The sequence below is a fragment of the Trachypithecus francoisi genome, unplaced genomic scaffold (genome assembly GCF_009764315.1).
Source record: "Trachypithecus francoisi isolate TF-2019V2 unplaced genomic scaffold, Tfra_2.0 Lachesis_group3, whole genome shotgun sequence".
In the NCBI taxonomy this organism is placed as follows: Eukaryota; Metazoa; Chordata; class Mammalia; order Primates; family Cercopithecidae; genus Trachypithecus; species Trachypithecus francoisi.
Window position 1 is genome coordinate 85,451,773 of NW_022681468.1, and position 14,716 is coordinate 85,466,488.

A 14,716-nucleotide genomic window follows, 5' to 3' on the forward strand; every position below is an offset into this window, starting at 1 on the left:
TTTGGGCAGTAATAAGGTCATAAGAATAGAGCGCTCATCGTGAGATTAGTGCCCTGATAAGAAGAGACATGAGAGAGAAGACCATTATCCCTCTGAAATGTGAGGAGAGAGCAAGGTGTCCTACTGCAAACCAGTGAGTGGCTCTTCCCCAGGAGCCAAATTGGCTGATGTCTTGATCTTGAACTTCATAGTCTTCAGAAATTTGAGAAATAAATGTTTGTTGTCTAAACTCCCCAATCTATGGTATTTTTGGTATAGCAGCCTCAACTGAATAAGACATCATCTACAGAAACCCTACAGTTAACATTATACTCAATCTTTGTTTTCCTATCAGACCCCTAAGGAGCTGTCTTAGTCTAGTTCATGCTACTCTAACAGGACACTGGCCAGGCGCAGCGGCTCACGCCTGTAATCCCAGCACTTTGGGAGGCCGAGGGGGGCAGATCACCTGAGGTTGGGAGTTTGAGACCAGCCTGACGAACATGGAGAATTCCTGTCTTTACTAAAAAACAAAATTAGCCAGGCGTAGTGGTGCACGCCTGTGATCCCAGCTACTAGGGAGACTGAGGCAGGAGAATTGCTTGAACCCGGAAGTGGAGGTTGTAGTGAGCTGAGACTGTGCCATTGCACTCCAGCCTGGGTAATGAGTGAAACTCTGTCTCAAAAAAAAAAAAGAAAAAAAAACAAAAAAAAAACCAGGATGCCACAGACTGAGTAACTAGTAATAAACAGAACTTTATTGACTCACAGTTCTGGATGCTGGGAAGTCCGATATCAAAGTGCCAGCATCTAGCAAGGGCCTTCTTGCTGCATAATCACATGGTAGAAGGCCAAAGAGAGCGCAAGAAAGAGATAAAAGGGGCTGAACTTGTCCTTTTGTAAGGAACCCATTCCTGCAATAATAGCATTAATCTATTCAGGGCAGAGCCCTCATGGCCTAATCACCTCTTAAAGATCCCACCTCTTAATACTTTTACACTGGCAATTACCTTTCAACATGAACTGGGTAGGGGACAAATACATAGGAGGAGCCCTTTTAGATATTTTTTTTCCTAACCACTCCACCCATCCTATGAAATTAAATACTATGAAATGAGTTTGTTGAGTAGGGTTGATTTTGAAGGATCACAAGCCATTGTAATATCTAAGACTTTTTTACACCTCAGGAAATAATTTTTTTTTTTTTTTTTTTTTTGAGATATATCTTGCCCTGTTGCCCAGGCTGGAGTGTAGTGATGCAATCTTGGCTCACTGCAACCTCCGTCTCCTGGATGCAGGCAATTCTCCTACCTCAGCCTTCTGAGTAGCTGGGATTACAGGCCCCCACCACTATACTTGGCTCATTTTTGTATTTTTAGTAGAGACGGGGTTTCACCATAATGGCCAGGCTGGTCTTGAACTCATGACCTCAGGTGATCTGCCTGCCTTGGTCTCCCAAAGTGCTGTGATTACAGGCATGAACCACTGTGCCTGGCCAAAAAATAATTTTTGCCCTCTCAGGGGCACTATCGCTTCCATAGAGAAAGCCTGTACTGAATAATCCTCAAACCCCACCTCCAAGGAGATTTTCTTGTTTATTTTGACTACATATCTTCACCACACAATAATCAACTACTTCCTTTTGCCAACAGGAGAAATTTTGAATGCCTGGGCCTAATAATTAATGACACTGTTTGAAAGAGAAATCATGTTAAAAAATACATCAGTTACGTTTTACAAAATGCCTCACCAATTTTCCACAAAGCTGTCATGGTCACCAAAAAAAGTATAGTTTGAGAAACTGTCACAGCCAAAGGAGCCTAAGAACACATTACAATTAAATGTAATGTGGTGTCCTGAATAGAATTCTGGAACAGAAAAAGGACATTAGGTTAAAGCTAAGGAAATCTGAATAAAATAAGGACTGTAGTTAATAATAATCATTAAAAAAACAAGCCAAACCCTCCCCTTCCACACTTTGTCCTTGGTAGTGAACACTCTGGGACTTTCTCAGGGAGTTTTGATTAAACAGTAGCTGGAACACAGCAGTAGTGGGATTCCAGACACCTGGAGCAAGACTTTGTACTGAGACCTTGGCTTAACTTATTAACTCAACTGTTGTTAAGTGCTATAAAACATGAGCACTTGATTAAAACAGTAGCTGGAACACAGCAGTAGTGGGATTCCAGACACCTGGAGCAAGACTTTGTACTGAGACCTTGGCTTAACTTATCAACTCAACTGTTGTTAAGTGCTATAAAACATGAGCACAAGAAGAAGAAGAAAAAAGAACATTTCCGCATTTGTGGTAAAAACTGTAAGTGGGACCATAGGCAGTTAACATTGCTCAATGTTTCCCTTCCAAGATTTGTGTGAGAGATTTTTCTTCCTTGGCACTTTTTGTTATAAATGAAGGGAAAGTTTGAGTTTTTAATTCAACTAGATCTGGTTTCAAATCACAGGTAGGCCCTTTACTAATTTTGTTATTTGGGGAAGATTCTGAATCTCAGTTTCTTCACCTATGAACTAATAATAATAACTGCCTTGAAATGGTATTGATTCTTCACATATCAAATTGAAATGGGAAAAGTTCCCTTATCCCCCTCCCAGGGCTCACTTCTTTGGTGCTCTGCTGCTCATACCCTAGGAGAAGTGTGCAGACAGGCAGGTCATGGGGCTCTGATCCCACAGCAGCATCTAGGGTTCAGTGTTTACAGCTCTTGAGGCCCCAGTGGGCGTGTGTTACAGTGTACTCTTTCAGTTTAGCCGTCCACAGGAGGCTTGTGTTAATCAGCTCAATTGGACCCTCTGCTTTATGGCAAGGACAGAGGGCTTTCAGTATTCCGGGGTTCTTGTCTTACTTTACTGGAAAAATTGGATCACGTGTGGGCTTGGAGGATGGGTGCAAGGTTTTTTATTGAGTGGTGGTAGCTCTCAGCAGATGAATGGGGAGCCAGAAGAGGGATGGAGTGGGAAGGTGGTTTTCCCTTGGAGACAGGCTGCCCAGCCCCAAATTCCCCTCGGCGTCCACATGGTTCCACCGGTGGATGGCTTGCCAGCATCTACTGGTGTCTGCTGGTGTGTTCTTCTGCCAGCATGCTCATCTCGACATCTAGCAGCTCACGTGTTCTTCCAGCAGTGTGTTCCTCTCGACATCCAGCTGATTCTGTCTGTGCCCACTAGGGTCTCCGGGTTTTTATAGACACAGGATGGGGACGTGGTGGGCCAGGGCGGTCTTGGAAAATGCAACATTTGGGCACGAAAACAGAAATGCCTGTCCTCACCTAGGTGGGTGGGCACAGGCCCGGAGGTGGAGCCCTAGCCAGGGGCCCACACTTTTCTACCCAGCACTTCCTTGCCCCCTCCTGTCTCAAAATCAAGTGTCATCATTTCTTCAGAGAAGTCATTCCTGACCCTCTAAACTTACTCATATTCCTTCTTAATGGTCTCATAACTTTGTGTACACTTTCTTTCTAGAATTGATGCAAATTGAGTGATTATTGGGTTAATATCTATTTCCCCCACTAGATCCTAAATTCCATGAAAACAAAGACAATGACTTTTTGTCTACCATTATATCAGTAGCTCTCAATGCAGCCGGGGCACATAATTGTCACGTAGTAAATTTTTGAATGAATAAATGAATAACGATTAAATGATATGTAGAGAATCTATAGCTGTCTTAAAAACACTGGGCTACTTTGCGATATCCTACTGATTGAATGAAGAAAACCAGGTATTTTATGGCTTGTTTCTTGAGTGGGCTGTCAACTAGCTCAGGACCAACTCTGATATAAATTATGTAATGGCAATCTGAGTGACAAATATTTGATGAAATACGAAATATTTGATGAAAGGAGCAAATATTTGATGAAAGACATGAAAATAAAGTAGTAAGTAGAATAACATATAATTCTTTAAAAAAAGCATTGTTATATAATTTGTAAGCTTCTTTGGGCATTAATGTAAAAGAGAAAGGGAAAGGGCTTTGTGTCTGAATTCAAACTCTGCCAATTATAAGTGCCACTTATAAATATGACCTTATTTAAATGCCTTCATCTCCTGAAAACTATTTAATATTTATAAAATGAAGATGAGTATGCTCATTTAAGTGAATGTGCAGATTAAGGAAATCAGGTTACATAAACCACTTAGAATAGAGTTGAGCAAACAGTGGCACTTACTCATTCCTACATTCAGCAAATATTTCTTAAAAACCTCCTAGTGCTAGGCATTGTGCTAGAAACTGAGGATTTGTTGTTGTTGCTGTTTTTGGAACTGAGGATGTAATGACACTTATAACATCTATGGTCATTGTTGTTTTTTCCTATAGGACAATAATGGAATAACGGCGGGCTATTTTTTTTCTTTTTTAAAAAATGCTGTGCTATTTCATAGCCATCGCATTGGCAAAAATGTAGGAGTATAACTGTGTCATGTTTTGCTACAGAGAGAATATAGCAAAACCAAATCTCATATACCATAGTTTCTGTTGAATATGAACTTGTACAATCAATGCTTCAGTTGCTATACCAGTGTAACAAATTAATCCAAAACTTGGTAACATAAAACAATCATTTCTTATGCTCCCAATGGGTCAGAAATTCAGATAAATCACAGCTTGGGCAGCTTGACTCTGTTTCACTGACTGGGACCGCAACTGGAAGACTCAAAGGCTGGGAACTGAAATCATTTGAGGGTTCACTCACCCACATGTTGGGTGAGACTTTAACTAGGCCTGTTGACTGAAATATCTATAGCAGACCTCTCCAGGTAGCATAGATGTTCTCACAGTGTGGAGATTGGGTCCAAGAGTTGAGTGTCCCACAACAGAGAGGGTAAGCCAAAGCAGAAGCTGTAGCACCTTTGATGATCTAGTCTTCAAGGTCAGGCAGTGTCACTTTCATGGCATTCTAGTCATTAGAAGTGAGTTCTCAAGACTAACTCATACTCAAGGAAAGGGAACATAGAGCCTGTTTTAGATAGAGGAGAACCACTGTTACACTGTAGAAAGAACATGTAGAATGGGATGTGTTGGCATGGACATTTTGTTTTTGTTTTTGTTTTTGAAACTGAATCTTGCTCTATCACCCAGGCTGGAGTGCAGTGGTGCGATCTCGACTCACTGCAGCCTCCACCTCCCAGGTTCAAGCAATTCTTCTGCCTCAGCCTCCCGAGTAGCAGGCACTACAGGCGTGTGCCACCACGCCCAGCAAATTTTTGTATTTTTAGTAGAGTCGGGGTTTCACCATGTTAGTTAGCCATGGTCTCAAACTCCTGACCTCAAGTGATCCACCCACCTCAGCCTCCCAAAGTGCTGGGATTATAGGTGTAAGCCACTGTGCCTGGCCGTGTGGACATTTTGGAAAATACAATTGGCTACATCTAGTTTGAAGAAAATATGGCATTATGTGGTAAAATTGAACATGCATATGGCTTAGCAATTCCACACCTAGACATATCTTAGTGAAAATTTACCACATGTGCACATAGAAAAATGTACAAAGATAGTCATTGAAACATTGTTTGTTAGAGTGAAAATTTGGAAACATCATAAATATCCACCAGAAGATAGATAAATAAATAGTGGTATACTAATACAAAGGGGAAAATAATGAATCATTAAAAATACAGGAAGAAGAAATGCACATTTTAATACTGATGAGTCTTGGAAACACGGTTGGGTGAAAAAAGCTAGTTGCAGAATGATATGTACCTTATGATAGTATTTATACAAATGTATTAAAATTGCATACTGAAACACTATATTTTGCTTATGAATGTATTATACTTGAAGAGTATAAAAAAACAGGACTGAATACACCCCACATGTATGATTTCATCTGAGAAGAGTTAAGAAGAATGGTGAGAGAGGAATCAAATGGACCCCAATGTTTTTATATTTTATTTGTTTTAAAATATTAAGCAAATGAAACACTTAGTATTTATTTATTTTGCATGCCACTAATGTATTGCATTTATCTGCATTGTTTAATTTTTGAAAAGTAAATAATCCCATTAAAAATGAAGTGAACTCATGAGAGCGAGCAAGGGAAACACTTGACAAAATCCATCAAGTATGAAGAGCCCCCAAAGACTCCGTATCCCCATGAGCTTCTGCTTCTCCATGCGAGGCTCTTTGGCTCTGCTATTGCCATCCCTGTGCCTGGGTTTTTGTGGGGTTTTTTTGCAATCTTGACTCAAATGTGGACAAACACTTTCTTTCTTTTATTAGCATAGTCTAGAGAAGATGGCATTTTCAAAAATAACTTTACAAATTAAGAAGATGACTTGAAGAAATAGTCACAGTATCAAAAGAATCAAGTTTTAGATTGTATAATTTCTTTTCAGATGGAATTCATTAAAATATCCACCTAACTCACTAAGTAAAGCTGTAAAAGTGGTTTAATGGTTTTACTGATCCCACTTCCTCTGGTCTTAAAATAAACTTTCTTCTATTCCTCAAGAGTACAATGTTACTCAGTTTCTGTTTCCACACAGTGTGGTTAAAGAAAAAGTACTGAATTATCTATCTAGCCCATTTTCTCTGGGAACTATGATGTCCCTAACCCGGGCTAACTCACCTGGAACCAGTCCTGGCCCCAAGACAACACTACACACATGAGTCCTGAAGCTCCTTAGGGCTTCCTGTGCTGGAAGGAAGGGTTGAGGTTAGGAGAAAGCCCCAAAGGAGAGAAAGAGAATAGGATCCCATGCAGATCTCAGGCCAGGTACTACCAGCCTGGGCTGACTGCAGCCACTGATGAGAGACTTAGAAAATGTTGAGAAGGGTATTCCAAGGTGCAAGGGGTGCCTGAGGAAGAGGCGAGGCGGGAGACTCCATTTGGCCAGCCCTAACGGCAATTCTCTCTAACCCTCTCTTCCGGGGGGTCCACAAGAAAGGCTCCCGGAAGCTATTTTTTGCAACGTGATTCTGTCCAAGTGGTCATGTCTGATCTATGTGATCAGTCAGAATCCCTTCAAAACTAAATAATATTTATGAGAAGATTAGAAAGTAAGATGGAAAGGGATGACTGCCTACTTACTGTGTGAAAAAGAAAAGCAGAGGAAATGAGTACATTACAGAAAAACACTGAAACAGTGCACAGAAAGGAATATTAAGAATTCATTACTTTCCTGAGGCTGCAGTTCAAAATTCTCAGCCTGCCAGGTGTCATTCCTCTTACTGAATTCCAGTCACCTGCCTCAGCCACAGCCAAAGGGCAACATCCATTGAATAGTCTAGAAGACCAGGAGTCAACATACTTTGTCCTATAAAGGACCAGACAGTAAATGTTTTACTTTTGTGGAACACATAGAGTTTGTGTCACTTCCTCTCCTTCTTCTTCCTCTTCTTCCCCCTTCCCCCTTCCTCACCTGTCTACCCTTTCCTTCTTCCTGTTCTTTCCACTCCTCCTCTTCTTCCTTCTTCTTCTTCTCCCCCTAAAAAGTACAAACCAGGCCGGGCGCGGTGGCTCAAGCCTGTAATCCCAGCACTTTGGGAGGCCGAGCGGGTGGATCACGAGGTCAGGAGATCGAGACCCTCCTGGCTAACACGGTGAAACCCCGTCTCTACTAAAGATACAAAAAACTAGCCGGGCGCGGTGGCGGGCGCCTGTAGTCCCAGCTACTCGGAGGCTGAGGCGGGAGAATGGCGGGAACCCGGGAGGCGGAGCTTGCAGTGAGCCGAGATCGCGCCACTGCACTCCAGCCTGGGCGACACAGCGAGACTCTGCTCTCAAAAAAAATAAAAATAAAAATAAAAAAGTACAAACCACCCAAGCATGGTGGCTCATGCCTGTAATCCCAGCACTTTGGGAAGCCAAGGCGGATGAATCATCTGAGGTCGAGAGTCCAGACCAGCCTGACCAACATGGTGAAACCCCATCTCTACTAAAAATACAAAAATTAGCTGGGCATGGTGGCGGGTAATCCCAGCTGCTCAGGAGGCTGAGGTAGGAGAATCGCTTGAATCCAGGAGGTGGAGGTTGCAGTGAGCTGAGATCAAGCCATTGCACTCCAGCCTGGGTGACACAGCCAGATTCCATCTCAAAAAAAAAAAAAAAAAAAAAAGCTAAAAACCACACTACTACAGGCAGTATAAAATAGGCGCGGCAGGCCAGAGGTCTGCAGATGTAGTTTGCTTACTCCTGCATCAACAGTTGTTACCAATATTTGCTGCCCATTACAATTACATGGGGATCTTTAAAAAACATCCATTAGTGCCCAGGTCTCACCCCCAGATATTCATTTAATTGTTCATTAAATGTTCATAAAATGTATTTAGTAGATCCAGTCATTGGTATTTTTCTAAAAGCTCCCAGGTGAATCTAATATGAAGCCAGAGTTGAGCGCTGCTGGAACATCTGCTGAATTCATTTCGAAGCTTTGCCTGCTTTGGGATCATTCTGTATATTCTAGGGATATATCTAGGTGAACTCCTTAGCAATTATGTATTGAACTTCTTCTGCAATACATAATTGCATGTAGAAAAGAAAATAAATCTATGAGAGATTCCATCCCTGTCTATTCCACTTGTTTAGAACTAATACCTTCTAAAAGTTTGGGCATAATAGATTGTTGCAAAGTTACCCTCATTGTCGCCTTCTCCTTGATCAGCAATAAAAAGCGACTGTAATTGTCGTTGGGGATAAGTTTGTCATGGGAGGGTGGGGAAGATTAGGTATTGTTGTTGTAAATCTCTTCTGAAGATGGCACCCATTATATTTTTGTTTTTAACCATTTGTTACAAAATATTTGCAGTATTTTAGACCTCACAATTTAATTCACTAATTTTAAGTAATATTTCATGTTCCCTAATGTTTCTGACGTTGAAAAATTTTTGCAGCACAGATTTATTCAATCCGTGAGGTACCTTTACTATATAAATAACAATAGCATGAGCAATTGAGTTGTTTGGTTTTACTAGGTTACCTTTAAGAATCTCTGGCAATTTCCAGGTAATGTTCATATGTTATATAAATCCATTCAACCCATTTCCTTTCAGATGCTGCTACTTTCGTATACTTGTTCATACCAAACATGAGCACAGATTCTCCCTGCCATTCCACCACACTTTACATGAAGACTCTGAGACAATAAAATGTAAATGCAACACAACTTAAAGCTGAATACAAGTGAAAGCTGCTTTGAGTTAGAGCACTCAAGTCCCACTGTAGGATTCCCTCTATAAGGTACCCACCTTCTTAGGTGCCATATTGCCCTGGCCTGCTAATTTCTTCCCAGTGGGAGGGCCCTTAATCAGTCATCACCCTGAAACCTCATATTCCCAGGTTCCTGAAACCTCATATTCCATTCTTCGTTCCTATGATATGATGTAAATGTGTGGCATAAAGGAAGGTGAGTTGAGTTCGCATATCTATTAAACTAATAGTCTGGTTTGGAAAGAATCATTTTGCAGCACAGGGAACAAATACACTTCAATATGTAGCCTTTTCAAACTTCATTGTCTTTGGCTGCTACTTAAAGACTCATCACTGTACAAAGCACTTGGGATTTACACCTGGCCCACTAGCCCAATAACTCTAGAGGCTGACAAGGAAACTAAAGTTCTGTCTGTGAAAGTGACTTAGTTCAGGTTCTGTTCCAAAACCCCAATATTTCTGTGATATTTCAGTATTTACACAGGACTAGAATGTTTTTAGTTTCCTCGTGCTTTTTTCTCTTTCTTTCTCTTTTTCTTTTCTTTCTTTTCTTTCTTTTTTTCTTGACGGAGTTTGACTCTGTCACCCAGGCTGGAGTGCAGTGGTACAATCTTGGCTCACTGCAGCCTCTGCCTCCCAGGTTCAAGTGATTCTCTGCCTCAGGCTCCTGATTAGCTGGGATTACAGGCTCCTGCCATCATGTCCGGCTAATTTTTTGTATTTTTAGTAGAGATGGGGTTTCACCATATTGGCCAGGCTGGTCTCAAACTCTTGGCCTCAAGTCATCTACCTGCCTCGGCCTCCCAAAGTGCTAGGATTAAGGATTACAGGTGTGAGCCACTGCATCAGGTCTCCTGGTGCTTTTCTCTTTTTCTGTTTTTGTTTTTGAGATGGGAGTCTCACTCTGTTGCCCAGGCTGGAGTACAGTGGCACAATATTGGCTCACTGCAACCTCCGCCTCCTGGGTTCAAGCGATTCTCCTGCCTCAGCCTCCTGAGTAGCTGGGATTACAGGCAATGCCACCATGTCCAGCTAATTTTTTTGTATCTTTAGTAGAGATAGTGTTTCACCATGTTGGCCAGGCTGGTCTTGAACTCCTGACTCAGGTGGTCCACCTGCCTTGGCCTCCCAAAGTGCTGGGATTACAGGCGTGAGCCACCACACCCAGCCTAGTGCTTTCTTCTTGATCTATACTTTCTATTTGTCCATTTCAATAGATAGTGGAGGACTGACTCTAAGGTTACTACAGTGGATTATTATCCCTATTACTACTACTATTACCTTATATTTAAAACATTAACTGATTAAAAACAGAAACCAATGGAAAAGACATAGGATCCTTCAGTTGCCATTGTCAGAATCTATGTGTGAAATTATCATCAACTGTCTTTGAGGTATCAGTACTACCTCCAATTAAACATAGACAATGGTTTCCAGGGAAATATATAAAGTCGTGAGCAGAGTTTGAAGAAATGCTCCAAAGTCCCAAACGCTCTCCTTTCTTGTGGAAAGAAGTGGTAGAGGCCCCAGGAAGGCCTTAAAAGTTTTCTAGGGACTTAGAGTCAAAACAGTGTTCCTTTGAATACCGGTAAACAATAGTTTGAAAGGGGATCTCAAACACACACTCATTAGAATGCAGCAAGAAATGGTTTTATTGCTGTGAACACAGGGCAACAAAGCTTGGCAAAAGTTGCAGGGTTAGAAGTTGGAATCTTTCTTTGCTCTCTTCCCTATTCTCTTCTCTCAAAAAGTACAGAACTACAAAGCAGAAAATAATCTTATTTCTTTCCATCTCAACTCTGGTCTGGTATCCTAAGCACTCTAATTCTCCCAACACCTTTCTTCTTTCTTCTGTGGGAACAAGAAAATCAACAAAAGAAAAGAAAACGCGGATGCAGTTGTAACAGAAGCTATGCCAAATGAAAGGAAAAGCAGTGGATGCCTTAGACAATACGATCTAAGTGTACAGGAACCAACTTGTAGGGGGGGTCGCTCTTCTGAGGGGGGTCACAGGCAACAATGAAGAATTTGTACTGGGCGGCAGCACTATAGCGGCACTGGGGGTACTTTCCTGAAGTGAGTCTGCAGTCAGTCATGTTGACAGGCTTTGAGCTCTGGTGGCAGTTGTGCTGACGATTTTTGCAGATGATGCTGAGCAAATCACAGACAGCAGCCACATTCTGGAAAGAGTCATGCAGAAAGGTATTTTGATGCTTACAGTGCTGGGTATAATTGTTGATGCCACTCATTGCCCTGTTGCATTGGAGAGGACTTGGCTGTATATGCTGAATTTCAAACCATTGAGCCCTGGTGAGCTGCTTAGGCCAAGCATGAAGTAAACACATTGGTCCCCATAGAACCAGCAGCAATAAAAGAAGAGGAAAGCGTAGCACCATCTTTTCTGTGTAGAAAGAGAGAAGATAATTATAGTAGGAGAAGCAATAAGAGCAAACATTTTAATCATAACTATTTAGATTTTTATTTTGCCTTTTAAGATGTTATAGCTCCCTTTTAAAAACCATTTTCTTTCTCACAGAGTCTCACAATTCTATAAAGAACCTGAAGCCCAGGAAACAGAAATATGACTTCTCCTTTGATTGGCCTATCCCATTTTCTTTCACCTGTACTCATGCATTTGATGACTGTCATATCAGAAACAGTTTCTTCCATCTTCCCTCCTGAAATATTTACCCTCTATCTGACCACTACCTCCCAGCCATCTTTACTGCTCTCCTCGCTACAGCCCTGAGGCCTTCTTTCTTACCTGGTCTCAGTGTTGGGGCTCCTAATGAGAACCGAGGCTGTGATTAGTTCGAAGCTCAGAAGCTGTTGTCTGCCTTTCTTCTTTAACCCTTCAAGTCCTGTGTGTGTAGGGAAGGGGAAGAAATATTCTGAGCTTTCAGAAAGAGAATCCTAGGGCTTGGCAGATTAACTTCTTGTGCAGAGTTTAGATTAAACTCTTAGACTTTCATGCCTGTTCTTTAAAACAGTATCATTATCATGCGTATACAGGAAGGCTAAGCTGACTTAAAGAAACAACATGACTGAAAACTCACAGTTTTGAGGAACTGATCACTTCCTGATATGGGTTGAGTGCTTCCTGCCTCATCTGAGGCTTCAGTGTTTTTTGTTTTTTTGTTTTTTTGAAGCTTTATGATTTCTGTTTCTTAAGAGAAAATATGTCACATAAATATGATATAATACCTGCCACATACTTGGTAATGTTGTAAGTTCCTACAACAGATGTGAATAAATTATTCATTTTCAAATACTTATTGGGCCAGGCACTGGGCTACACAAATTCAGGAGCTCATGATTTAATGAAAGAGATTAGAGACAGGCAGGTAAGTATATAGACAAGTAGATTATATTAATATAAGTAGCACTTACAGTGTGATGGAGGACACTACAGGAGGCTACGGGAAGATAGTAGAGGGGAAGAATTGTTGGAGGCACAACACCTGAACTGTATTTTGAGGAATAATTACAAGTTAGGTGAAGAGAGTGTTAAGGGCCTCCCAAAGATGGAACTGTGTATGAAAAGACCTGTAAGCCTGAAGAAGAAGGCCGAATTTAGGATGTTTGCCTCTTGAATTTGTTCTTACCTTTTCACTGGTACTGCAACACCCTTATTCAGAAACTCATTGTCTCATGGAGGGCTCACATAAAATCCTCCCACGTGGACTCCTTGCCTTGCGTTTTTCTCCTTCCAATCCATTCTACACATTACTTCCAGATTAGTCTTTTTTTGAGCAAGATATAATAGTACAACACTCTTGCCTCATGCTTTTATGGCTCCAAATATCTGCAGAATAAACATAATGTCTGTTTATAGCAAGGTTGCAGGATACAAGGTTAATATACAAAAGCCATTTGCTTTCTTATATACCAGCAATGAACAATTGCAATTTGAAATTTAAAACACAATACCATTTATATTGTACCAAAGAGAATGAAATACTTAGGTATAAATCTAACACATTATGTAAAAATTGGCATGAGGAAAAATTTTAAACTCTAATGAAAGAAATTGAGGAAACATAGATACTCCATGTACATGAGTAGGAAGACTCAATATGTTAAGATGTCATTTCCTCTCAACTTGATCTCAATAGATTCAGCACAATCCCAATCAATGTCCCAGCACATAATTTTGTGGATAGTGACAAACTGACTCTGAAGTTTATATAAAGGTAAAAGATTCAGGTCGGGCGTGGTGGCTCACACCTGTAATCCCAGCACTTTGAGAGGCTGAGGCAGGGGGATCATGAGGTCAGGAGATTGAGACCATCTTGGCTAACATGGTGAAACCCTGTCTCTACTAAAAATACAAAATTAGCTGGGCGTGTTGGTGGCAGGCGCCTGTAGTCCCAGCTACTTGGGAGGCTGAGGCAGGAGAATGACATGAACCCAGGAGGCGGAGCTTGCAGTGAGCCACGATCCCACCACTGCACTCCAGCCTGGGCAACAAAGTGAAACTCGATCTCAAAAAAAAAAAAGATTCAGAATAGTTAACACAACGCAGAAAAAGAAGAACAAAGTCAGAAGACTGACATGACCCAACTTCAAAACTTACTATAAAACTACAGTAATTAAGATAGTGTGGTACTGGTGAAAAATAGACAAATAGGTCAGTGGAACCAAGTAGAAAGTCCAGAGGTAGACCCACACAAATATAGTGAACTAATCTGTGACAAAGGATCAATTTTCAATTCAGAAAAGGTAGTCTTTTCAACAAATGGTAGAAATGAATGTCCATATGCAAAAAATAAATCTTTTCATAGATGAGATTTCATACCTTTTCATAGACCTGGACTTTTCACCTTTCACAATTTTTTTTTGAGATGGAGTTTCACTTTTGTTGCCCAGGCTGGAGTGCAATGGCGTGATCTTAGCTCACCGCAACCTCCGCCTCCTGGGTTCAAGTGATTCTCCTGCCTCAGCCTCCTGAGTAGTTGGGATTACAGGCATGCGCCACCACGCCCAGCTAATTTTGTATTTTTAGTAGAGACAGGGTTTCACCATGTTGGTCAGGCTGATCTCGAACTCCTGACCTCAGGTGATCCGCCCACCTCGGCCTTCCGAAGTGCTGGGATTACAGGTGTAAGCCATCGTGCCTGGCCACACAAATGTTAATTCAAAATGGACCATAGACCTAATGCAAAATGCAAAACTATAAAAATTCTGGAAAATAACATAGGAGAAAATCTAGGCAACCTCAAGTTTGGCAATGGCTTTTTAGATATAATAGCAAAAGCACAATCCATGAAAGAAAAATATTGATAAGTGGAACTTAATTAATATTAAAAGCTTCTCCTCTGCAACAGATACTATTAAGAGAATAAAAAGACAAGCCAGAGACTGAGAGAAGATATTTGCAAAAGATATTCCTGATAAACGAACATTATCCAAAAAGAACTCAAGAAACCTCAACCATAAGAAAACCAACAACAGGCCGGGCGCGGTGGCTCAAGCCTGTAATCCCAGCACTTTGGGAGGCCGAGACGGGCGGATCACGAGGTCAGGAGATTGAGACCATCCTGGCTAACACGGTGAAACTCCGTCTCTACTAA

At 41.3% G+C, this 14,716-nt stretch overlaps 1 protein-coding gene and 1 long non-coding RNA gene across 2 annotated transcripts; both read right to left on the reverse strand.

The window, feature by feature from the left end:
• Positions 1-591: 591 nt before the first annotated feature.
• On the reverse strand, positions 592-7,427 carry LOC117070073. Its single transcript, XR_004431761.1, has 3 exons — positions 7,113-7,427; positions 1,730-1,847; positions 592-807 (listed from the first exon to the last, which is right to left on the reverse strand). It is a non-coding gene; the product is annotated as an uncharacterized LOC117070073 (long non-coding RNA).
• Positions 7,428-10,771: 3,344 nt separating this feature from the next.
• On the reverse strand, positions 10,772-12,196 carry RNASE6 (ribonuclease A family member k6). The gene is made up of 2 exons (XM_033188731.1): positions 11,908-12,196; positions 10,772-11,544 (listed from the first exon to the last, which is right to left on the reverse strand). Exon 2 carries the CDS (start codon positions 11,537-11,539, stop codon positions 11,087-11,089), a length of 453 nt encoding a protein of 150 aa, XP_033044622.1. The 5' UTR covers positions 11,540-11,544; positions 11,908-12,196; the 3' UTR covers positions 10,772-11,086.
• Between the last annotated feature and the right edge of the window lie 2,520 nt (positions 12,197-14,716).